Below are 25,728 nucleotides of genomic sequence, written 5' to 3'. Positions count from 1 at the left end.
TGAAATCTTTGACAGTCTTCGGTACTGGGGTAGATGAAAGCTTTCCCGTTGTTTAGAGTTTTAGCCATCACAGGCAGTTTGATGATTGCTGTTTTACTAAGAGCAAAGCTTCTTCATAGCACAGGCATGCAGAAGTTTAAATTTATTCCCCAGATGCGGGCTTAATTAGAAGCAGTTCTGTGCACACCATGGAAATTGTTCATAGCCAGCGTGTGAAGGATAAAGGGGACCCCAGACATGAGTTGTAGCTGCAGGAGATTGAAGCAAGGATCTAAGTTGTGTTTAAAAAAAAAAAAACCCAAAGTGGGTCTACTTAATTATTCTTGCTTTGCAACAATAGGAGTGTTATAATAAAGTTGGCTTTTGTATGATGTCCCATTTCAGGGCATATAATAAAGTGTAAAAATGCAATATCAGTAGACATGGTACAGAGCTGGAAAAGACTGACGTACAAGAACAAGGAGCAGTTTGTTTTTGAGAGTGAGGCATAAGATTTTTTGCTGCATGTCCAGACTAATCGGCCCTATGAGTTCTGTGGCAGGCCAGCCTGGGGCTCAGCAGGATAGCTGCTTGGCTGGCATGTAGGAAACCAGGATTTGATTCCAGGAGGGCAAGATTTTCCTCCCTGGGCTGGCCAGGGCTTGGCATGCTGAAATGTTGGAGTTTAAAATCATTGAGTTGAGTAAGTAGCAGGAGCGAGTGCTAGCCATCATACATAAGAACATAAGAATAGCCTTATTGGGTCAGACCAATGGTCCATCAAGCCCAGTAGCCCGTTCTCACGGTGGCCAATCCAGGTCACCAGTACCTGGCCAAAACCCAAAGAGTAGCAACATTCCATTATCTCAGAGTAAGCAAGATTCCGGAACCTCAAGTAGTAGCAACATTCCATGCAGAATCCACAGAATAGCAGGATTCTAGAATCCCAAGGAGTAGCAACATTCCATGCTATTGATTTAGGGCAAGCAGTGTCTTTCTCCATAACAGACTATGGACTTTTCCTCCAGGAACTTGTCCAAACCTTTCTTTAAAACCAGCTATACTATTTGCTTTTACCGCAGCCTCTGGCAACACGTTCCAGAGCTCAACTATTCTGAGTGAAAATTTTTTTTCCCTCCTATTGGTTTTAAAAGTCTTTCCCTGTAACTTCATTGAGTGTCCCCTAGTCTTTGTAATTTTTGGCATAGTGAAAAAATCAATCCACTTGTACCCGTTCTATTCCACTCAGGATTTTGTAGAGTTCAATCATATCTCCCCTCAGCCGTCTCTTATCCAAGCTGAAGAGCCCTAACCATTTTAGTCTTTCCTCAAACAAGAGGAGTTCCATCCCTTTTATCATCTTGGTCGCTCTTCTTTGATATAATTATATGCAATAAAATGATGAATTTCTATATTTCCTTTCACTATTGACTAAGAAAAATACCTGCACAAAGCTCTACTTGATTTTTATTTGGTACTTTTTGGGGGGGCATAAAAATACATATGGATTTTCCTGTAATAATTTCTATTCCCTGCTGATACTAATATTGTGTAATGCTAATCTAATCTAATCAAATCAAATCTTCATTTTATATACCAAATTTACTCCCTAAGGAGCTCAACTCTGTTTACAGTTCGTTAAAAAAATGAAACATAACAAATAAAAATTGTGGGATAAAAACAGAAATTGGTTAGATTAGATGGATGGAAAAGTTAGAAAAAAGTATGTTGAATTACTATACGACAGCTAAAATCAGATTAACTATTGTGAAAACAACCAGGTTTTTAAACTTTTTCAAAATGTGAATAATTGCTCTACCAGTCCTAGAGAATCTGGAAGTCCATTCCAAATTCACACCAATTTAAAAGTAAAAGATTTACTAAGCTTCCCAGTGCATTTAATACCTTTCAGAGAAGGAAATGCTAATTTGTGAATTGTTTCAATTCTTGAATAGCAGGATTTAAAGGAATTCCCACTAAGGCAGGGGTCTCAAAGTCCCTCCTTGAGGGCCGCAATCCAATCGGGTTTTCAGGATTTCCCCAATGAATGTGCATGAGATCTATGTTTATGCACTGCTTTCAATGCATATTCATTGGGGAAATCCTGAAAACCCGACTGGATTGCGGCCCTCAAGGAGGGACTTTGAGATCCCTGCACTAAGGGGAATCAAAGAGTCAAATATTCCATAAAGGAGTTTGAAAACCACACACGCACACTTGAACTGATATTTTGTCATTAGTCTGTTAAGGCTGTTTTCTCACTCAGAACCTTGAACTTAGGGATAAAGCAGGTTGTAAATACCTATTATTATTATGGTTGTGTGTATTTGGCTCCCCTGACCTAACCCTGCCCTGGGGATAAAAAAATATACAGGTTGTTAAACAGCACACATATTTTTACCTGTGTATAGTCTGAGCAATAACCCAAAAAAAGCCAATTTTCAAAGGATAAAATAGTGTTTTAGCCTTAGAGAAGAACATAAGAATTGCCATCTCCGGATCAGACCCTGGGTCTATCAAGTCCGGTGATCCGCACACACAGAGGCCCCGCCAAGTGTACCCTGGCATAGTTTTAGTCCCCATATCACCATATGCTTCTCAAGGGAGATGTGCATCTAATTAACCCTTACCCGTATCACTCTATGCCTCTCATAAGGAGATGTGCATCTAGTTTACCCTTAAATCCTAGAACGGTGGATTCTGCAATTACTTTCTCTGGGAGAGCATTCCAGGTGTCCACCACTTGCTGCGTGAAACAGAACTTCCTGATATTTGTCCTGGACCTGTCCCCCCTCAGCTTCAGTCAATGTCCTCTTGTCCGTGTCACATTGGACATTGTAAATAACTGCTTTCCCTGCTCCATTTTGTCGAATCCTTTCAGTATTTTGAAGGTCTTTGATTATTTCCCTTTGTGTTTGTTTTACATGTACAGTATGTACATATGCACACGTGCACGCAGCAAAACTTTTCTGCTTGTTTTCAGTGTGTTTGACACCCCTCCCCCCCAAAAAATTCAGGGTGACTAATTTTTTCAGTCCATTTCGCTCATTTGTTTAAATTTTAGAAATTTAAGTTTCCTTAAAACTTTATAAAAATATGTTTGTCAACGTGTGTTAAATTGATTTAGCACATTAATTGGGACCAGTGCTAAAATAGGACGTTAGTGGCAAAATAACACCTCTTAATGGTAGCCCACGTTGACAACTTCCTCCTAAATGTATAAGTAAAATGTCCCAGCAGCCCACTCAAGTAGAAGGTACAGTTTGAAACATCATGCACATTTCAATTTGTACATGGCTTTTCAGTGGCTTTTGCTAAGTGGACATCATTGCTGAACACACAGTAGAATGTCAGTTATCCAACACCCATGAGGCTTGGAGGATACCGGAGAGCTGTTTTTCTGGGTTAATTGAGAATGCATTAGAAACCTTGTCTAACACAATCTCAATCCCCCCCCCCTTTCTGCCCCGAAGCACCAGTGTGGCAGCAGTCCTGAGCTGAAAAGCCCTCCTCCCTCCCTCTCTCAAGCTCCGATGTGGCAGAAGAAAGCGGCGGTCCTGAGCCATGAACCCCCTCGCTCCCTCCCTCCCTTACCTGAAGCACAGCCGGTCAGCAGCAAGCAGCCTCAAAACAAGCTGCTCAATGCCAGCCCCTGGCAAGGCCTTTCTTCTGATGCATCAGAAGTGATGCATCAGAGGAAAGGCCCTGCCAGGGCTGGCTGCGAGCAGCCTGTTTTGAGGCTGCCTCCTGCTAACCAGCGCTTTGGGTAAGGAAGGGAGAAAGGGAGGGAGCGAGGGGATTCATGGCTCAGGACCACCGCCTGCTTCTGTCACTAAGGGGCTTGAAGGAGGGAGGAGAGCTTTGCGGCTCAAGACCGCTGCCATGCAGGTGCTTTGGGGCGGGAGGGGAGGGGGTTTGTCTCTCAGCTGCATGGGAGCTTGAGGGAGGGAAGGGGATTTGCAGTTCAGGATGCTGTTGCACTGGTGCTTTGGGTTGGGAGGGAGGTGGGGTTGGCAGCACTGGACTGCTTCCACTTGTAGTTCTTTGGGGATTGAGGGGGGGAACGCTCAGGAACGCTGCCACTGGTGCTTCGGAGAGCTTTTTTTTTTTAATCAGTGATTTTTTTGCCGGTTGGGTGAGGGTCCCGATTAACCGAGATCCATTTAACTGAGATTCTACTGTACATTGGATTTGAAAGTCTTAAGTTTGAGGTTTCAAGTTATACCTTTGATCTCATGAATATTAACCTGTCCCAGTCCATACTTCCCATACAGCTGTGTCCACTGCTATAGTCATAAAAAAAAAAACAATCCACCTAAATTATTATAATTAGAAAGAGTTTAGAGGAAATGGCTGCATCTCCTTCTCTGAAGCCTACAATAAAATGTATGGTTAGCCACAGCAAATTGTGGTGAAATGTGTGATAACCAGGCGTGAACTGAAAAGCCATTCCAAAACATATAATCAGTGTGAGCATGCAGGAGAAAAGGTTCACCCATGGCCAAGTCAGGAAATAGAGAGATTTATAAAGGCGAGAGGGAAGAATAGAGAGGGAGTGATGGAGACATGGAGGAGAAACTGGGAAAGAGGAAGAAGATCATGGGTAGGGAAGGCTGGTGGGGGAAGAGCTGAAGAAAAGGTGAGAGGGAGTGTTATAAAGTCTGGCATATACAAGGACCTCTACATTCAGCTTATGTAGGACTAATTTTAGTAGTGCACTTGAAGATATAGCAATGGGAAAAATACAGTACGTTTTAGAAGTACAAGATCTTGGCTTCAAATTTTATGAGATCTGGAATCCATCTTCTAAAGTCCTATAATTGCAGATCAAAGAAATCTGCTGTGCTGAACGTATCAATAAACGTTGACATCGACCAGTATTAAAAACGAAAGAATCCCTAGCTGCAGAAATCATTGTAAGTAACTCTGATCGTGCATGCCAAGAAAATGGGGGATGTTCCATCTGATCTGTTCAAATTTGCTTGTATCTGCTTCAAACAAGTCTGGGGCCTAGCACCTTCCTACCTGCAAACGCACTTCACTCTATACAACCCCACACGAACAACCAGAAACAAAAACATCTTTGCATACCCGAAGATCACAGGCTGCAAATACAAATCCTTCCTAGACAGAACCTTCATGTTCGTCGTCCTGATATTTTTTCTGTAATAGCCCCACAATTATGGAACAGCTTGCCCCAGTATCTTAGAGAAGAAAATGATCTGAAACAGTTTAAAGGCAGTTTGAAGAGTTTCCTTTTTAAAGATGCGTTTAATTTATAAGCTTAATTAACGATTATTATCAAATTTTTCCTTTTTTATCTTTTTATTTCCCCGATATCTCCCCTACCTGTTGTTTTTACCATTTATGTTCTCTTTTATATATACGATTGTAGTTCCACCCTTTCTTCCCCCGTGTATCTGTTAGTTTGTATGACATTATTTATTATTTTGTATGATAGTGTGTCAAACTTATGTATCCTTTTATAATTAATCTGATGTATAATTAATCTGATGTATCTATTTTTTTTATCTGTAAATCGCTTAGCAAATTAAATTAAGCGATTCAATAAGTCAAAAATAAACTTGAAACTTGAAACTTCCAAGCAAACAGACAGCAATCCTGGCTGGGAAACCACATAAATAAAGCCAGACAGACCTACAACACATTCCGAAAATCAATTAAAACCGCTCTATTTGACAAATTCCTTGCTTAATCAGATGACCTCTCTCAGGTATTCTTTCCCTTTCAACCCCAATGTATTTATGTAACATCTTTCTTCTCTCATATATTCATGCTTCTCCAATTTACTATGTAACATCCTTCTTCTTGCATTTTGTAATTTGCTGATTGACAAGCCTTCTTTCTATGTGAACCGCCTAGAAGTCAGTTTGACTATGACGGTATAGAAAAATAAAGTTATTATTATTATTATATATACTGTAAATAAGTACAGGCAGTCCCCAGGTTAAGAACAAGTTACTTTTTTAAAGCTGTTCTTAAGTCCGATTTGTTTGTAACTCAGAACTTGTAGATTTTAAGCTTCTTGCTGCTTACCTCTGCTCCCAGCTGATAAAAGGGCCAACTGCCCCTAAACCAGTGTTCCCTCTAAGGTACAGCATTCACAACCACACACTGTTCTTAATGTGGCCATGCACCATTCCTGAATCTGCTGCAGGAGAAGTGTAGGAGTCTATGCCACTGGAAATACTGCTGAGTGAAATCAAATGAAGCTGCAGCTGTGTTCTTAAGCATGAGTTGTACTTAAGTTGGGCATCTGTAACTTGGGAACTGCCTGTAATTTGAAATGTGACTTATTGTGACAGAGTGTATATTCCATCACCCGCCACTAGTGGGCTCACTAGAATCCAGTGTCGGAAGACAACCTGGGTTTGACCAAAATCCTTAGCAGCAATCTCAATACGCCTATAACCCAATTGCACAGAATAAACTGTTTGGAGAGAATATAAAGACTTTTGTTTGAACAAGGGGGAAGATGTAGGCCTGAGCCCAGATAAATAAAGGACTCTGCAGCAATAAGGGGATTTTTGTATGGGGGGTTTGCATAAGGACCTGAGGTCTATTTTTCTGAAAAAGCAGAGCTTCTTTAGGAGCTCTCAGGTGACCCATGGGCCCTTACCTTGAATTTCAGTGGCCAGAGCGAGTAACCAGAGAGACCGCGAGAACCCGAGGGACTGGCGGGGCCAGTGAGACCAGACCACACTTATGAATAGGATCATAATCTGACTGGGCTTTGTACTTTTTCTTTTGGCCTGTATAACATTCGAGAATATCAATTGAAAATATAGTAACAACATAAATAGAGAGGGAAAAGAGTCACATAGACAGATTGGAGGAGGGAGGGACATCCGCAATCAAATAAAGAAGTGAAGAGTCACTTGGGGTCCATTTTAAAAGTTGCATCAGGCGTCAAATGTGCATCTAATGCAGCTTAAAAAGACACCACAAGATAGTTTGAACTTGACTGCTTTCCTGAAATCATCTAAGGATGACTTGGTCATATCCTCTAAATTACTGGTGATGATGGTGCTAGACCTGGATAGAGACTAGCTCTTGAGACTTTATTTCAGATATAAAAATGTTCCATTTTTTTCTTTGAATGTTCGAATGTTTCCAGATGTGGCTTAAGACCACGCAGAAAATTTGTAAACAATTTTTATTGTTACGTCCAAAGGTGTTAGAAATTGGAGCTTTTTCCGTGCTTGTTTCCTTGCAAGTGTATGATAAAATATAATGCCAATACTTACGTATTCTTTGATCCATCTCAGCTAGTATTATTTTCTCAGTGGTCAGTTACGGATACGAAAGCTGGACACTACGGAAACAAGACAGAAATATTGACTCATTTGAGCTTTGGTGCTGGAGAAGGATTTTAGGCGTGCCATGGACTGCCAGAAGATCTAACAAATCGATTCTGGAAGAGATCAAACCGGCTATGTCACTCGAGGTGTCAGGTCAAAAGCGCGCCGGGACAAAGGCGCGCCCAGACAATTGAGCGCAGCGCGGAGGCGCGCGCCACTCTAAATTACTGGTTTTAGGGCTCCGACGGGGGGGCATGGGGGGGAACCCCCCCCCCACTTTACTTAATAGACATCGCGCTGCGTTGTGGGGGCATTGTGGGGGGTGTGGGGGGTTGTAACCCCCCACATTTTACTGAAAACTTCACTTTTTCCCTGTTTTTAGGGAAAAAGTTCAGTTTACAGTAAAATGTGGAGGGTTACAACCCCCCATAACGCCGGCGCGATGTCTATGAAGTAAACTGGGGGGGTTCCCCAACAAAAACCCCCGTCGGAGCCCCGAAAAACTGTAATTTTTTGTGGTGCGCGCCTCCACGCTGCGTTCAATTGTCGGCGCGCGCTTTTGTCTTTCGCGCCGTTGTCTATGAACCTCACTCGAAGCCCAAATGATGAAGTTAAGACTGTCTTATTTTGGTCACACCATTAGACTAGAGAGGTCACTGGAGAAGGACATCGTATTTCTGAAAATCGAAGGAACCAGGCGAAGAGGGCGACCTGCGATCAGATGGCTGGAGACATTGGAAAATAATCATTGAGATGACACTGGAGGACCTTTCCAGAATAGCACAAAACCAATTTCTTTTTAGATCTGCAATTCCAAGTCATCAGGACTCGAGCACGAGTCATTGGCACCTAGCGACAACGAAGTAGACTCAAATTTTTCCTTCTAAAAGTGGCATCATAACAGTAAACAAAACAAAACTGCAGATCTGTACAAGATGTACGCAAAATTTATTGTGACAAAATAATTATATGCAAACCCTTTTACCAATCAAGGGACCCGACACGGTCCGTGTTTAGGACAAACCTTCGTCAGGGGTCCTAATAAGCACAAATATAATATAAAATTTATTATTAAAAATTACACATAATAAAAGATAAATAATAAAATAAATTAAAAAAGATTTTTGGAATATTTATCCAAAATGGTATTAAATACAACAAGAGGACAAGTGTGCATGTTAATAATTAATAAATGAAAATAGATATGAAAATAAAAAAGCATGCAATATTAATGTACTGCATGCAAAGCAAAATGAGTGATCTTGATGAGATAAAGAACATCAAAAATAAAATAACTACATTACTAACTGTAGAAAAGGAGTCAGGGTAAAGATAGACACTTGGAAAAACGTGACCCATAGGAAAGAAACAAGCGAAAAATAGAGGACAGATGTGTGAAAAAATGCATTAATAATGACATAAGATAAAATACATACCATGGTAAAAAAGGAAAACAAAAAAAAGTCACAAAAAATTGTAGAGTAGCAGCTATAGAATAAGAAAACAACATAATAGTCATAAAGGTGTAAAGTAATATGCAGGCACAGGTATGTATTTACCCCTGCCGCAGAGCAGGCAAAAGTATACATATGTACGGTATGTTTGTAATTGACTGAGAAGAAGCCTTTCATTCCTCAGCAGCCTCATAATGACTCTCTGTGGTACATTATCTGCTGTTATATTTTCCAGCAAATTAACAGGGGTATGGCCAGCTTCAGTCAAGATTTACATCAAAGCAGTGTGGGCGAAAGGGCTGAAGGATAAGCACTGTTAAGAGGATCATTCTGGCAAAGTTTCCAGGTCGATTCAGTCATTTGAGAAAGGCTTTCCAGGGATATTCGGTGCCACTTAACTGGATAGTGCTGCTTAAAACCCTTCTAAAGGACCGATTCTATAAACGTCAACTAGTGTGGCGCTAAGCACAATTCTACAAAAAGTAAGGCGCTTTTTATAGCATTATACTTAGCACCACTTAAGCGGCGCTAGGCGTCCTAAATTTAGGCGTACCCTATCTATGCCAGGGTTTTCTTAGCCTAGATCTGTGCACCTAGGTTAGCCATCTACATGCCACGATCTGCCCCTTAACCATACCTACTTTGTGATAGGTGCCCTGGACTAGGCACCTACCTCTAAAGTGGTAGGACATAATTATTAGGTGATAATTGTCAATTATCGGTGACTTTAAGTTTATTAAACAAGTTAGGTGCCTACATTGGCACTTAACTTTAGGCAGACTTTATAGAGCTTTCCACTAACAGTCTATGCCAAAACCAGATAGTTTGTGGGCAATCCAAGGGTGGAGTGGAAACGTAGACCATTAGCGACAATTTTCAGTCTACTAGTCGGCTAAGTAACTGGTGTCAGGTCAAAAGTGTGCCGGGACAAAGGCGCGCCCAGACAATTGAGCGCAGTGTGTGCCGCCGCGCCACTCTAAATTACTGTTTTTAGCACTCCGACGGGGGGGCGTGGGGGGGAACCCCCCCCACTTTACTTAATATACATCGCGCCGCGTTGTGGGGGGTTGTAACCCCCCACATTTTACTGAAAACTTCACTTTTTCCCTGTTTTTAGGGAAAAAGTTCAGTTTATAGTAAAATGTGGAGGGTTACAACCCCCCAAACCCCCCATAACGCCGGCGCGATGTCTATTAAGTAAACTGGGGGGGGGGGGTCCCCAACAAAACCCCCTGTCGGAGCCCCTAAAAACTGTAATTTAGAGCGGTGCGGCGGCGCGCGCTGCGCTCAATAGGTGCGCGCTTTTGTCTTTCGCACTGTTGTCTATGAACCAAGTAACTAGATAAAGTTAGGACATCTAAACAGTCGTCCTAAGGTTGTGCGGCGAGTTAACCGGGCAGCACTCTGAATAACGGCCAGGGTCCAGTTAACATCTGAGTCGGAAGTCATACCCAGATATTCAGAGCTGGGAGCAGCGCATGGCTTGGCATCAAATATGCAAGGTTAGTTCGGCCTGCAACTGGAAGCAGCATGCTGGTGGACCTTCATTCTGCAACTCCTCAGTATCTCTCTATTCCTATCTCTCCCTACATTCCTCTTGGGGAACTCTGTTCATCAGGTAAGTCTCTCTTTTAGAGAATGACACGGTGACAGAATTTGTCCCTGTCCCCGCATATAACCATGGGAAACCATCTGGTATCATTCTTTAGTGTCTATCTCAACCTCGGTCTTTCTACACCAGCATTCTTCAATGCAAGGCTTGAGGGTCAGTGGCTGTGCCTATTCATACTCTGGTTGTTATGTGAGCCAAGTATAGGATAATGAAGCCATTGTGACATCACTGTTCATTGGCATTGGTTGAATGAGGCATTATGACATCACAATCTTGGCGCTGGAATGTTACTACTCTTTGGGTTCCTACCAGGTACATATGACCTGGGTTGACCACTGCTGCAGACAGGATACTGGGCTTCACAGACCTTCAGTACTAGTGTTTAAGCCTGTTACATTAACGGGTGCTAGAATTGATGTGTAGACTTTTAGCACAATGGGGTGCTGAGGCGTTTCTTTCTTTCTTGTCTCTCTCCCTGCCCCCATCTTTCTGTGTGTATGTCTTTCTTTCTGTCTCTCTCCCTGCCCCCTGTCTTTCTTTCTGTCGCTCTCCCTGGCCCCCTGTCTGTCTGTCTTTCTTTCTGTCGCTCTCCCTGGCCCCCTGTCTGTCTGTCTTTCTTTCTGTCTCCCCTGCTCTGCAAGGATTTCATTTCCTTTCCAGTCGGTTGGGAGGGAGGATTCGTCTTTTTTTGCGTTTTCCAGCTAGGGCAATTACGGAGGTAGATAGGATGTGTCCCCGAGATGCAGGCAAGATATATGATCACAGCTCTTCTCCCTTTAATCTCTGGCTCCTTGGCTTCCCAGGCAAGTGAACCCAATCACAACACCCTCTGTCTTTCTGCTCCTTCACACTGGGATTCTCTCCCCTCCCCTTGCACACGCTCTCTCACTCAAACTGTGACAGTTTCTGTCAACTTCACCCTCACCAGGCCAGTCTCGTTCACCTCTGCTCCTGGACTGTTCCGACCCCCCCTCTGAGACTCCTAAATGGAGGTGGTCTGTTCCCTCAGAACATGACCGGTTCTACTTCCAGACGGTCACGCCCACCTTCCAACCATGACCGTCTCTCCCTTCCTTCACCCTCGCCTTTCGCTTTCAGAAGGCACGGCGGTGTACTGCGCATATGGAGGCATGGAAGCATGGAGTTTCAAGTGCGCATGCACACTTATTATTGATAAAAATCATTTTCCCTACCTTTGTTGTCTAGTGACTTTATTTTTCTGTGCTTTTAACTATGTTTCCAGGGCCTCCTGCATGCTTCTCCTCTGGTCCCCATCATCTCGCTTCTTTTTACCTCTCCCCTGTCCAGCAGTATCCCTTCTCCCTTCCCTGCTCCCCCTGTCCAGCAGCACCTTTTCTCCCTTCCTTGTACCCCCCTACTCCCTTCCTTTTACCTCCCCCCTGTCCAGCAGTACCCCTTCGCTGCTCCCCCTGTCCAGCAGTAGCCCTTCTTCCTACCTTGTACCCCTTCTCCCTTCCTTTCACCTCCCCCTTGTCCAGCAGTACCCTTTCGCTGCTCTCCCTGTCCAGCAGTAGCCCTTCTCTCTTACTTTTACCTCCCCCCTGTGCAGTAGTACCCCTTCTCCTTTCATTTTACCTCCCCCCCCCCTCTGTGCAGTAGTATCCCTTCTCCCTTCCTTTTACCTCTCCCCTGTCCAGCATCCACTAGCTCTAGTTTAGCTTTAGCCACAGTTTCATCAGGCAGCCTCGGGGCTTTTGTTAGGCTGGCACGCCTCTCATCATCGAAGTGGGCCGGCCTAGCAAAGGCCCCACGGCTGCTTGATGAAACCGTTGCTGCTGCCGCTGCTGGTCCGGGGGTGAGAAGAAGAGGAGTCCCGGCAGCGTAGGCAGAAGGCAGGAAGTCAGCCGGTGTCGGCAATCGGAGCAGAAGGCAGGAAATCAGCTGATGCAGGCACAGGTGATGGGTGGCAGAAGACAAATCATTCTACTGCGCATGTGTTGCACACCAGCACAGAGTTTGAAGTGCACATGCACACTAAGGGTTTTATTATGATGGATGAATTTGCCATCCTAAAACTTAGACAAATAAATTATCTAGATTGCTGAATATCAGCCGCATCTGCATAACTTTTGATTTCGCCCTCCTGAACATCTCCTAGCCCTCCTCTTCCTCTTAAGTACATTTATTTATTGGTTGGTTGATTGAGTGATTATTTAGAGGGAGCGCACTTGGTTTCATTTGTAGCTCAAGGAGAGTTAAAGTCTAGTGCAGGAAGGGGGGCTCATAGTGTTTGTATCTGAGACAACAGTGGGTAAAGTGACTTGCTCAAGGACACAGTCAGCATAGACAGGATTTGGCTTCCCTGGTTCTTGATGACAGGCCAAAAGCTATGCAATGGCCAGTTCCAGATGTTCAGTGTAAATGATGTATGCAGTTATTTCTAAAGTTAAATACATAAATCATTTTGAGTACTGACCTTGATAAATATGCATGAGGGAAATGTAGGTGCACTCTCTCCATTGCATGTAAACATATCTATAATAGATGTGCTGAGAACCCAACTGCTCAGGAGGATACACAAAAACCAGGCTGAGGATCAACTGCCATAGACTGTTTCTCCCTCCCCTCCCCCCTAAAAAAAAAAAAAAAAGGCCTATGACAAGCACATTTTTTAGAAAAACTGGTCCAAATGATTATCTTTCTGGGAGTGGATGTGATTTTGTGGTGATCAAAATACAGTGCTGCTTGCCATGGCTGTTTCTTGAGGGCAAGAGGGGGTGCAAAGCAATACACTTGACCAAGGTCCCAGCACTACAAGGGATTCCCTTGATAAATTTAAGTAGTGTCACTGATGCCAAGATTCAAAGCACCTATCACTGACTGGGCCCAGTCTGAAGCTTCTGCCCTGGGTGTTACTCCAGTCCTGCTTAGGGCTGCCAGACATCCGGATTTCTCCGGACATGTTCTCCTTTTGAGGACATGTCCGGGGGGTCCAGGCGGCTTTTCAAAACCCGGCATTTTGTCCTGGTTTTGGAAAAGCTTGGAACAAATCATTGTTGGGCAGGAGGGCAGGCAGCAGGGGGCAGTTCTGGGGGCGTAACAAGGCAGGGATGGTTGGGCCTAGGGATCCGGATTTTCCAAATGGAAAATCTGGTAACCCTAGTCCTGCCGCTTACAGAGAATAAAAGTACAAATTTTCTCAAAATAAATATGGAGGCCCATGTCTCAGTATGTTGGCAGAGGCTAGTCCTTTGTGGCACTTCTACTGTCACTGTATCATCTCTGTGGCCTTCTCCTAGGGTGCAGTTCTGGTTCTCACATTGTTGTTTGTACTTGCATTTTTGTATATGCACCGTTGGTGTCCTTATTGTCCTTGTTATCTTGTTGTTCCCTTCCTACTAATAAAAATGATTTAAAAAAAAAAAATGTTTCAAAACACAGGTATCCTTTTCACAAAAGTCAAATTTGGAAATCTGCATAGTAGTAACACAAAAATGGTCTGCAGGATACAGTTGACTATTCTTCCGTGTGGCCTACATATCTTTCTCTATTCAGTCACAGATAAAAGGTGACTAGAACATTAAGGACTCCTTTTACGAAACCGCGTTAGCGGCCTTATTGCATGCAAATTTTTAGCGTGTGCTAACCCCCGCGCTAGCTGAAAAAAGAGGAGGCGGTAGCGGCTAGCACGGCCGGCAAATTAGTGCGCGCTATTACGCGCGTTAAACCACTAACCCTTTGTAAAAGGAGCCCTAAGATGCCTAAAAAGGTTTTAAGAAAATAACTTTACATAATTATTGGCACTGGGAACAGACAGTGATTTGGTTTTGCATTGAGTCGTTTAGCTTGAAGATATATTGATTGATTGACTGATTTTAGCCTTGTATGTTCTTTTCTTCCTTTGGATACATCACTCAGATTAATGAGTGAGGTTTTGACTGGATGCTTTGCTAGAGAATGACACGGGGACAAATTTGTCCCCCATCTCCGCAGGAACTCAATCATATTTTGGGAAAACTTTTGTAGAAAATACACATCCCCCTCTCCATTCGCGGTTTCGGTAATCGCGATTTCACATATTCGCTATTTTGTGGGGAGGGGAAAAAAAAGAAAAAAAACCATCGTTAAGTCTTCCCCCCGGCATCCCGGCCTTACCTGGTGGTCTAGCGGGCTTTCAGGGCAGGATCGATCTTCCTACGCTCCTGCCCCGTGCAGATCGCCATTAGGAAATAGCTGTAGGGAGTTCCCGTTGTAGTCTCGAGAGACTACGGGAACTCACAGCAGCCATTTCCTAATGGCGATCTGCATGGGGCAGGAGCGTAGGAAGATCGTTCCTGCCCCGAAAGCCCGCTGGACCATCAGGTAAGGCCGGGAAGGCGGGAGGGAGGCGGGGGTGGGTCAGAGCCGGATATTCGTGGTTTTTCGCCATTCGCGGTCTGGCTCTGCCCCTATCCCCCGCAAATCTGAAGGGAGAAGTGTAATGGCAGATAGACTGTGTTAACCCTGGATATTCAATGCTGGGACATGTCCAGCCTCCAGCATGGAATAAAATACAGGTACTCGTCGACTTACGACTGTAATTGGTTCCAATTGACAGGTTGTAAGTTGAGCGGGGACGTAAGTCGGCCTATGTTAGACTAAGGGCAGGGGTGTCCAACCTTTTAGCTTCCCTGGGCCACATTGGCTGAAAAAAAAGTTCCTGGGGCCGCACAAACACTACAGCAAGACAGAAGAGGGAGCCGGCAAGATGGTAAACACCCGGGGGCAGCAGAGGAAAACACTGCATCGCCCTCGACCGGAGCCACACAAATTACTTCACGGGGCCGCAGGTTGGACACCCCTGGACTAAGGTCAGAATACTGTATTAGACTGGGTAATGATGTTGTAATCATCTTAAAGTAATATTTTATCGACATTCTCTTACTTTCTAAGTCAAGCACAGCACAATCCCTTTGGGGTGAACATTCGTTGTGGCGCCTCCCGCTCTTTATATTATTACTGCTGCGTAGCGAGACTTGGGAGTGCGGGAGACTGGGGCTGCTAACAGCTGGCGGGGGAAACTGTAGTAAACGCGTCGTAAAGTCGAACAGTCGTAACTTGAATAGGTCGTAAATCAACGAGCACCTGTAATCCAAAAGGAAGGGGAAAACCCCACGAACAAACTAGGTAAACCAAAGAAAGAGTGGGGAAGGGACTGAACACATCAACCTTAAGGAAAACATACAATTTTATTATAAGCAAAAATAACATAAAATCATATCATATACAGTCAAACCTCGGTTTACGAGTGCTGCAGTTTGCGAGTGTTTTGCAAGACGAGCAAAACATTAGCAAAATCCGCACCTCGGAAACAGAGCTTGCCTCGATTTGCGAGCCCCCCGTGCGATCCGGCATCCCCCCCCCCACGATCTGGAATCATCTCGCTCATGTCAGCCCCCCCCCCACCGCGATACGGCATCCCCCACCCACCCACCCACCCACAGTGGCTTACCCCGCTCTGGCACCGGCACCAGCACCAATGCACAGGACATGCCGGTGCTGGCGCCCGAAGATCCTCCCTGTTGCTTGTGCTGGGCCTTGAGCATCTGCGCATGCTCAAGGCCTTCTAGTTCTCATTCTGTGATAATGCGATTGTTCCTTCTGCAACTGCATATATTCTATTATAAAATTCCTCTGCGTACCGTATATCTATAGAAACATAGAAATAGACGGCAGATAAGGGCCACGGCCCATCTAGTCTGCCCACCCCAATGACCCTCCCCTACCTTTCTCTGTGAATAGATCCCACGTGTCTATCCCATTTGGCCTTAAAATCAGGCACGCTGCTGGCCTCAATAACCTGAAGTGGAAAACTATTCCAGCGATCAACCACCCTTTCAGTGAAAAAGAATTTCCTGGTGTCCCCGTGCAGTTTCCCGCCCCTGATTTTCCACGGATGCCCCCTTGTTGCCGCGGGACCCTTGAAAATGAAGATATCTTCTTCCACCTCGATGCGGCCCGTGAGATACTTGAATGTCTCGATCATGTCACCCCTCTCTCTGCGTTCCTCGAGTGAGTACAGCTGCAACTTATCCAGCCGTTCCTCGTACGGGAGATCCTTACGAGGAACGGCTGGATAAGTTGCAGCTGTACTCACTCAAGGAACGCAGAGAGAGGGGTGACATGATCGAGGCATTCTATGGTTTTTATACTAGCAAACTTCCTCCTACCCTCAATACTTTGGGTAGCTTTCTGGGCAGTTTGACCATTTAATTTTTCATTATTACATCAGAACCAAAATAATTTAAGTCTCAAGCAGAAATAAAAACAAAAGGGAAGCAGCAGAGCTAAGAATCTGGTGGGGGAAATTTTAAAAAATTCAGGTCCCCTTTTCTCAAGTCGCAGTAGAGCGTTTTAGCCCTGGTCAGCGAGGTAAGTGATCTGACGCTCATAGGAATTGAATGAGCGTCAAAGCATAGGAACTAAATGAGCGCCGGAGCATTTGCTTTGCCAGCCAGTGCTAAAGCGCTCTACCGCGGCTTGATAAAAAGGGGCCTTAGCTAGCACTACCTCTTAAATGTTTCACTGAATCTTAGACTTTGAGGTCTGCTGCCTCAACCTTTTTCGCTCGGGTTCGAATGACCAGTATTGATTATATATCATTGCTTAAACCTTGCACAACAAAGCTAGATATGATATTCTCAGGATTGCCTGTACTTTCAGGGAATGCAAGCAGTAGCTCAGCCAGGGGTGGGGGGTTAGGTTCTAAGCAGAGAACCTTATTACAGAAATGCAGCAAAAGAAAAAAAAATATTGACATTAAATGAATCTAAATGCATTCTTATACATTCTCACTATAGCAATTTGTGGGTGACAAACATTAATGACAGCAGATGAGTGTGATAAGGAGATATTCCAAGTAGAGAATGGCACGGTGACAAAATTCATTACCATTCCCGTCCCCGCAGATAACCGCGGGAAACCATCTCGATGTCATTCTTCAAGGAGAGAGGGAAGAATCGGAGTATGAATGGGCTCAACCACTGACCCTCAAGCCTTGCATTGAAGAATGCTGGTGTAGAAGGACTGAGGTTGCGATTAGACACGAAAGAATGACACTGGATTGTTTCCTGTGGTTATCTGTAGGGATGGGAACAGTAATGAATTCTCTAATTCCAAGCTCCACCAATGTTGGCCTTCCAACAACCACCTAATCTGAAGATTAAGAGCAGCTTTTCCAAATAATTGGGGGTTCTAAACTCACTTGAAATTACTTCTCCTTAGATACAGTGATGGAATTTATTCAATACTGGGGGGTGCTCAAGCACCTACAGCGCTGGCTTCTATGATCTGAAACAAAAATTAATGAAAAACAAACTCCCAACAGAAGCTCAAAAAGAAGAGAATGTCACATGACCGTGCAATACAGTAAACTATACCAGAACATATCACAGGACTCTACATTTTCTGCATAAGGGAAATCCTACTTCCTCAAATGTAGTATATTACATCAGGGTTTCTCAATTCAGTACCCATCCCCCCTTGCCAGTTAGGTCTTCAGGATATCCACCATGAATATGCATTAACTTAATTTGCAAAACAATAAGCCAATAACCTCCAGTATAAGCGCTGGAAAAATGCTCAAAGCTTGACCCCTTTATATCCTATGCATTCAATTTAATTCAACAGATGTACACTTACTGGTGGAAAACGCCTCAGAAGCTGCAGGGCAAACAGTGCTCCGGAACTATGAAGGGGAGCCTAAGTGACTCATTAGCTCCCCTCCAACATTCTATCATAGGCGAAAATAACCACGTTGAAGTGAATTCAACATTAAATGTCATCAAAAAAAGTGCAAGCAACACTTATCTTTGCTTCAAGATCAGCGAAAACTTTATAACATGATGCGGGCACTAATGGGATTTCCTCACATAAATAGCCAACGAAGGCCAACGTTTTATGATTAAAAAATCATTTCATCAGGGCTCTGAAAGGACATAAATCAAATCATGAAAACATGAAAAACATAGATCACATGAAAAACATTGTCGAAATAGCTTAGTGAACAATGCAAAAAAAAGTGTAGTTACTTACCTGTAACATAGGTTCTCCGTGGACAGCAGGATAGTCAGCCACATATGGGTGTTGTCCCAACACTTCCCAATTTGCGGATAAGCTCTCCAATAGCTCAGAGAGATTTTTTTTTTTTTCTCTGAGCACGTGCAGTGCCCGGGCCCCACTGGGCATGCCCGAGCCCTACCCATTTCCCCCTGCTTCCCCCTAATCCCCAGGATGTTCCCAGCTGTGGCCGGGTCGGCCGTATGGGGAGGCGGGTGGGTTGTGTGGCTGACTATCCTGCTGTCCATGGAGAACCTACGTTACAGGTAAGTAACTACACTTTCTCCTAGGACAAGTAGGATGAGTCAGCCACATATAGGTGACTCCCTAGCCGAGGGATGTACCGACTGGACCTGCGCCTTAGCGCTTTGTGCATCCCTCGCCTGGCTGTGGAGGCCGAGCCGGGCAGGGTAATCAGGCAAAGCAGGTAAAGTTGTGGAAACAAGGTTTTAGATAAAGTGCTGTGTTAACTGAGCAATAATACTCACAGAACAGTGAACTGGTCAATGACAATCAATGGACAGTGAGAAACCAACTGGTCAAAAGTGACAATTCGTACTTGCCTGTGAGAATTCATACTTGCCTATTCCACATTCAGTCTAGACAGGAGTGCTGGAAGACCTACTTAACTCACAGAACAGCGAAACTGGTCAATGACAATCAATGAACAGTGAGAAAAACCAACTAGTCAACAGTGACAATTCGTAACTGGTCAACAGTGACAATTCGTACTTGCATATGAGAATTCATACTTGCCTATTCCACATTCAGACTAGACAGGAGTGCTGGAAGACCTACTTAACTCACAGAACAGCGAAAACTGGTCAATGACAATCAATGAACAGTGAGAAAACCAACTGGTCAACGGTGACAATTTATAACTGGTCAGTAGTGACAATTCGTACTTGCATATGAGAATTCATACTTGCCTATTCCACCTTCAGACTAGACAGGATTGCTGGAAGACCTACTTAACTCACAGAACAGTGAAATTGGTCAATGACAATCAATGAACAGTGAGAAAACAACTGGTCAACAGTGACAAATCGTACTTGCATGTGAGAATTCATACTTGCCTATTCCACATTCAGTCTAGAAGGAGTGCTGGAAGACCTACTTAATCAATATCTATAACACCCTACTTGAACAGTGTTTGTCGATATTTATAACACCCTACTTGATCAGTGTTTGTCAAGGCTGTGCTAGTGGTTGCTGTCCCTCCTGGGAGGGAACCTGTGCTTGGTGAAGGTGTGCATGGAGGACCAAGTGGCTGCATCGCAGATGTCCCCTATTGGTGTGTGGTGCAGATGTGCCGTTGTGTTGGCTATGGTTCTGCGCTGGTGGGCGTTGGCTCCCACCTGCGGTTGATGGTGCGCTTTTCTATAGGTGAAGGGGATGCACTCTTATATCCAGCGCGCGCGCCTGCGTTTGGTGGCTGGAAGTCCTGGTCTGTTTTGGTCATAGGAGACGAACAATTGAGGCTTGTCTAATCTGCTGCATAGTCAGGGCCCGCACACAGTCCAGGAGGTGTTGCTGAGGTGGCAGTGTGCCTCCCTGTGGGGAGATGTAGAGTGCCGGGAGGCCCGCTGAAGCCGCCTTCGGCAAGAATCGGGGGTGGGTACTGGGTACCACCCTGTTCTCATGAGGGAGTGTGTCGGTAGACACGATGGTCAGGGTTTTCCCAGCCAGGAATACGGGATCTGCCTCCCCCAAAGGTTTGAAGGGGTCGAGGTGAGATGATGCGGCACCAAGTTGAGGTCCCATCCGGGCGGTGGTGGTCTGACCGGTGGGTGCAGATTGGACAGTCCCTTCATGAAATTTTGTGATTACTGGATGCCTCGACACTGGTTTGCTGTCTAGGCCAGCGTGGTATGCCGTGATTGCACTTAGGTGGACCTTGATGGAAGTGGGTTTTAGGTCCCCCTGAGATAAGCTCAGTATGTACTGCAGGATGTCCGGTATGGGGCAGTTGTAGGGGTCTCGCTGCGTGTCTGTGCACTGGTAGCGGAACCTTCTCCCTTTCAACCCATAGCGTTTTCTGGTTGAAGGTCTTCTGGCTGCCATAAGAGTGTGCTCCACGTCTTGTGGTAGGTTCATCCTCTCATCATCCATGCGGTCAGGGCTAAGGAACGCAGGTCGTGGTGGAGGGAGTAATGAGAACTGCACTGATCTGGAGCGGGGAGAGGTGGGTGAACCGCTATCCCTTGCCAGAACGGGAACCATGGTTGCAGGAGCCCGATCAGGGCAATCATGATCACCGTTGCTCTGTCCTGAAAAATCTTCTGCAGGACTTAGGGTGTTCCAACTCACAGACAGACCGTCGGGGCTGAGATGGCGATGGGTTGATCTCTTTGCGCAGAAGGTCGAGTATTTTGAGTTCGGTTCGGTTGCAAACAGGTCGATGCTCGGTGTGCCCCAGGTGCTGAAGATCTTCTTAATCGCCGCTGGGTTGAGACACCACTCATCGGGATCCAGCTGGTGGCTGAGTCTTTCTGCCAGGTCGTTCTGCTCCCACTGGAGGTAAGTTGCCTGGATGGTGCATTGAATGGAGTTGGAGAACTCCCACATGTGGCAAGCTTCCTTGCATAGCGAGGTTGACCCTGTCCCTCCCTGTTTGCTGATATAGTGCGAGGCCACCTGGTTTTCTGTTTGGGTGAGGACTGCCCTGCCTGTTTGAAGGTTTCGAGGGCATTCCCTAAGGCCCTGAGATCCAGTAGGTGGGTAGTCAGCCAACGAAGGCCAACGTTTTATGATTAAAAAATCATTTCATCAGGGCTCTGAAAGGACATAAATCAAAACATGAAAACATGAAAAACATAGATCACATGAAAAACATTGTCGAAATAGCTTAGTGAACAATGCAAAAAAAACTTAAGATACTTTCAGTGTACTAACGCTGAGAGTCTTACCTACCCTCCAATCAAAGAAGTAAAACGGAAAAAACTATACGACAGCCTCCTAGCCACTCAAGCTGCAACAATAGATAACCAAATCTACCCCAGACTACAAGATGTTCAAAAAGAAAATAAAAACTATACTCTTTAAGAAATCCCTTAACAAAGCTTAATACCACGAATACTCCCTTCTTACCTTCCCCTCCCTTACCCCTGATCCTACTTATCCCTCTCTTGCAAACGACCTTTGATCTAACTTTGTAACCCGTCTTCCATAACTCTTTTGTAATCCGCTTTGAACCAAAAGGTAATGGCGGAATAGAAATCTGTAATGTAATGTAAGGAAAAAATGGCGCTCCATCATCTTTAAAATCGTAATACTTAGCAGGCCATGTCATGGCTGTCACGTGACCCGCTCCCTCGAAGCCTTGACATGGCCGGCTAAGTATTACGATTTTAAAAGACGCTGGAGTGCCATTTTTTCCTTACTCTGTAAGACTCTCAGCGTTAGTACACTGAAGGTATCGTAAGTTTTTTGCATTGTTCACTAAGATATTTTGACAATGTTTTTCATGTTTTCATGATTTGATTTATGTCCTTTCAGAGCCTTGATGAAATGATTTTTTAATCATGAACCATTGGCCTTCGTCGGCTATTTAGTAAAATCTGGACCCCTAGACCCACCCAGTTTCACCCATCCCTGCCCCCATTACACCCCAGTTCTGCCCCCAATCCTCCCTCGCCCCAGCTCCTGCTGCCTGCTTTCATCGGGCAGGAGGGCATTCGCGTATGTGCGGAAACCTTCCTGCCCGATGTGATTTTGAGGAAGCTTTTCCAAAACCTGGACAAAGGGCCAGATTTAGTAAAACCGTCCGTATCCCCGGACCATGTCCTCGAAAAGGAGGTCATGTCTGGGGAAACCCAGACGTCTGGAAACCCTACTTAAGACTGCTTTCTCGGAGCCGGCTCAAGGGTCTGCGGTGCCCTGAGCCAACTCTTGCATTGGTGCCCCTCACCCTCAGTCTGGTACCTCTTTTCCCCTCTCCATTTGTGATGCAGTCTGAGTTGAACGTGGGGAGCATTGAGCATGAAAAGGGGACTGCCTCCTCTCCTGCTGGACCAAGCGAGGCACTAGGTCAGGGCACTGATGATAAAGGGTGCCAAAATCCCAACCCGGCATCTATCCCTCTAGAAGGCTGAAGGTTGACCGGACTAGGATTTTGATTAGAGAATGACACGGTGACAAAATTCATCACCGTTCCCGTCCCCGCGGATAACCGCGGGAAACCATCTTCATGTCATTCTTTAAGGAGAGAGGAAAGAATCAGGGTATGAATGGGCCCAGCCACTGACCCTCATTGAAGAATGCTGAGATTGAGCAGCAACATTCCAGAGCTGAGATTGTGATGTCATAATGCCTCATTCCACCAGTGCCTAAGAGCCAATCACATCAGTGATGTCACAATGGCTTCATTATCCTTGGCTCACATAAGAATCAGAGCATGAATGGCCACAACCACTGACCTGCAAGCTTTGCTTTGAAGAATGCTGGTGTAGAAGGACTGAGGTTTAAACAGACACTAGAAAATGACATGGGATTATTTCCTGCGGTTATCCGCGGGGACGGGAACGGTGATGGATTTTGTCACCATGTCATTCTCTAATTTTGATCACTGGCACCCTGAGCCAGCACCTCACCTGATCAATAGGCTGAGCAAGCCCTTGGCTGGCAGAAAATGGACCCAGAAAAAGGCACTTTCCCTCCAAAACTGAGGCCTTCAATAAACTTAGGAAACCCACCTATTGCTACTATTTATCAGTTCTATAGCACTGAATGGTGTATGAAGCGCTGTACATTTTAACATTCAATAAATGGTCCCTGCTTTGAAGAGCTTACAATCTAATTTGGATAGACAGATATCTCAGGGTTGGGGAGTTTCTAGCAGCAGGACTGATCCGATGGGCATAGGTATCTGACAGTAAGTGGAAGTTAAGTGTTGAAAGCGGTTTAAAAAAAAAAAAGTGGACTTTTAGCTTGGATTTGAATACTTCTAGCGACAGAGCATGATGTATTGATTCTGGTAGCCTGTTTCATTTATTCGGCGCGGCAAGAAAGAAAAGACGGAGTCTGGAGTTTGTGGTGGAGGAGAAGGGTACAGAAAAGAGGGACTTACCTGATGAACGGAGTTCACGGCGGAGGAGGGGGAGTATAGGGGGAGATAAGTGAGGAGAAATATTGAGGGGCTACAGCGTGAATGTCCTTAAGTCAGTAAGAGGAGTCTGAACTGTATTCGGAAATGGATGGGGAGCTAAGGAAGTGACTTGAGAGGGATAATGTGAGCTCCTCTTCTCATAAATTCTACTTGGGGTTCCCGTCTAGAAAGGTCTTGGTGATTACCCCTGACCATGTCTGGTGCTAGGGCAGTGGTTCCCAATCCTGTCCTGGAGGACCAGCAGGCCAATCGGGTTTTCAGGCTAGTCCTAATGAATATGCATGAGAGAGATTTGCATAGAATGGAAGTGACAGGCAGGCAAATCTGCTCCATGCATATTCATTAGGGTTAGCCTGAAAACCCGATTGGCCTGGTGGTCCTCCAGGACAGGGTTGGGAACCACTGTGCTAGGGAGTGTAGATTGGGCAAGTGCCCTGGGCCCTTATGCCACTAGGGGCCCCACACCTGTCTGAAACTGAAGGAGACATAGCCTTCTGGAGGACTTAGGGGGCCCCCTCCTACATTTCTGCCCTGGGCCTCAGCATGTCCAACACCAGCCCTGATCCCTTCACATTACTAACAGGGCAATTCCACCCCTGCAGGTTATAATCTCAAAGTCCCTCCTTGAGGGCCGAAATCCAGTCGAGTTTTCAGGATTTCCCCAATGAATATGCATTGAAAGCAGCGCATGCACATAGATCTCATGCATATTCATTGGGGAAATCCTGAAAACCGGACTGGATTGCGGCCCTCAAGGAGGGACTTTGAGACCCCTGACCTAGATCCTGAACCATTACACGCAGGGCTGTTAGTGACACCTGAGTCACATTGTCGGTAAGTCGTGCACAACCAGAAACACCAGATCCGGTAATAAGAGGGAAGTCCCAGAGAGAGAATGGATGAACTAGGCAAGTTAGGGTTGTTGGTTTGTTTGTTGCTGATTTTTTTTATCCAAGCCTGAGAAAAAGAGAAGGAAATCACGTGCAGCCGTCTTGGGGAGAGAAAAAAAAGGGCGTCTTTCTGAGTGTGAAGAGAAATGCTTAAACTGCTGGTTTGCTTCCAGCTTCTCTGGAATCTGTCAGTGGCTGCACTGCGGAAACAGAACGAGGAGGCCGCAGAACAGTAGCGAAAAGAGTGAACCTCCGCGAACAGGAGCACGAAGAGCACTCCACCAGCACACGTGTTCGGGCTGTTTTGGGGACCGGGGACCGGAATTCCAAAGTTCACGTGGGTGTGCTTTTGCCTCCCTGCCACCCTCCCCCTCCCTCTTTTTTTTTTTTTTTTTAAATCTTACATATATATATATATGCTTTTCACAAAAAGACAATACGACTTCAGTTTGGAGTGCAAAAAAAAAAAGCTCCCCATATGATCAGCACATGGAGTCTTTCATTGGTGCCACACGTTGAAGAAATTAGATCAGACAAAAGAGCTCTAGGAGGAGAGAAAAGGAGGGTACATAAGTGGGTGGGAAAAAAAACCCAACAACTGGGTACGCCTCCAAAAGGGACGGACTGGATCTACAGATGCTAAATATATCCTTCAGGAGTGATGGAGAGAGACCGGATTACAGGTAGGGAATGGGCTTCCATGAATGGACGATTGACAAGTTCTTGTGCTGGCTGGTGCCTTTTGACATTTACAGTGAGAAGAAGGAATAGGCGGAGAGATGGCTTTGTATTCTGAAGGATCTTTTTTTCTTTACTAACCCATTCCTCCCTGCCTCTTGTAAGTTCTCGTTCCAAGAACACAGAGCTGCTTTAGAGTGTCTGGATCTCGTTTTAAAGTTTCGTTTCAATCTCGTCTATCCTCTGAACGGGAAAGCCTGCAGCTTGTACTCTTGTTAGGCTCCAGAGTGCATTTTGTGAGGTTACCCTTTCGTGCAGAATTTTAGGATGTGCATGGGAGGGGGGGGGGGGGCGAGGTGATAAGATTTCTCTTTCTTCAAACAAGCTGTCAGAAAGGGGGGGGTGGGGTTCTTCCTAGACTGCAAATTCCGGACTGGAAATTCCGTGACTTGAAACTGTCGTGCCAGTTTTGCTTCATTTGACGCTGAGAAGTGATTGCAAAGGAAGGGGGTGATTAGAATTGTGAAAGGCAAAGCTGTAAGCTGGTGCTGAATTTTGAACACCAAATCTGTCTAGTTTATTGAATAGTAGCATGTCATTAAAATGAGTAACTAGGTAGTCAGGATGT

At 45.1% G+C, this 25,728-nt stretch overlaps 1 protein-coding gene across 3 annotated transcripts in view; it reads left to right on the top strand.

Moving 5' to 3' along the window:
- The window catches only part of SEPTIN9 (septin 9), a 463,475-nt gene that overhangs the window by 69,027 nt on the left and 368,720 nt on the right, over window positions 1-25,728 (top strand). The window contains exon 1 of one of the 3 annotated variants that reach the window (XM_033960625.1): window positions 24,980-25,105. The exons of the other annotated variants lie outside the window; for them this stretch is intronic. Coding sequence (XP_033816516.1) covers window positions 25,084-25,105 — 22 coding nt within the window. The 5' untranslated portion in view covers window positions 24,980-25,083. Of the gene's footprint in view, window positions 1-24,979; window positions 25,106-25,728 lie in introns of those variants that run through there. 3 annotated transcript variants of the gene reach the window in all.

Source organism: Geotrypetes seraphini, chromosome 10 (assembly GCF_902459505.1).
Source record: "Geotrypetes seraphini chromosome 10, aGeoSer1.1, whole genome shotgun sequence".
Lineage (NCBI taxonomy): Eukaryota > Metazoa > Chordata > Amphibia > Gymnophiona > Dermophiidae > Geotrypetes > Geotrypetes seraphini.
Note: the sequence above shows the minus strand (reverse complement) of the source record. Positions and strands in the feature narration are given on the sequence as shown.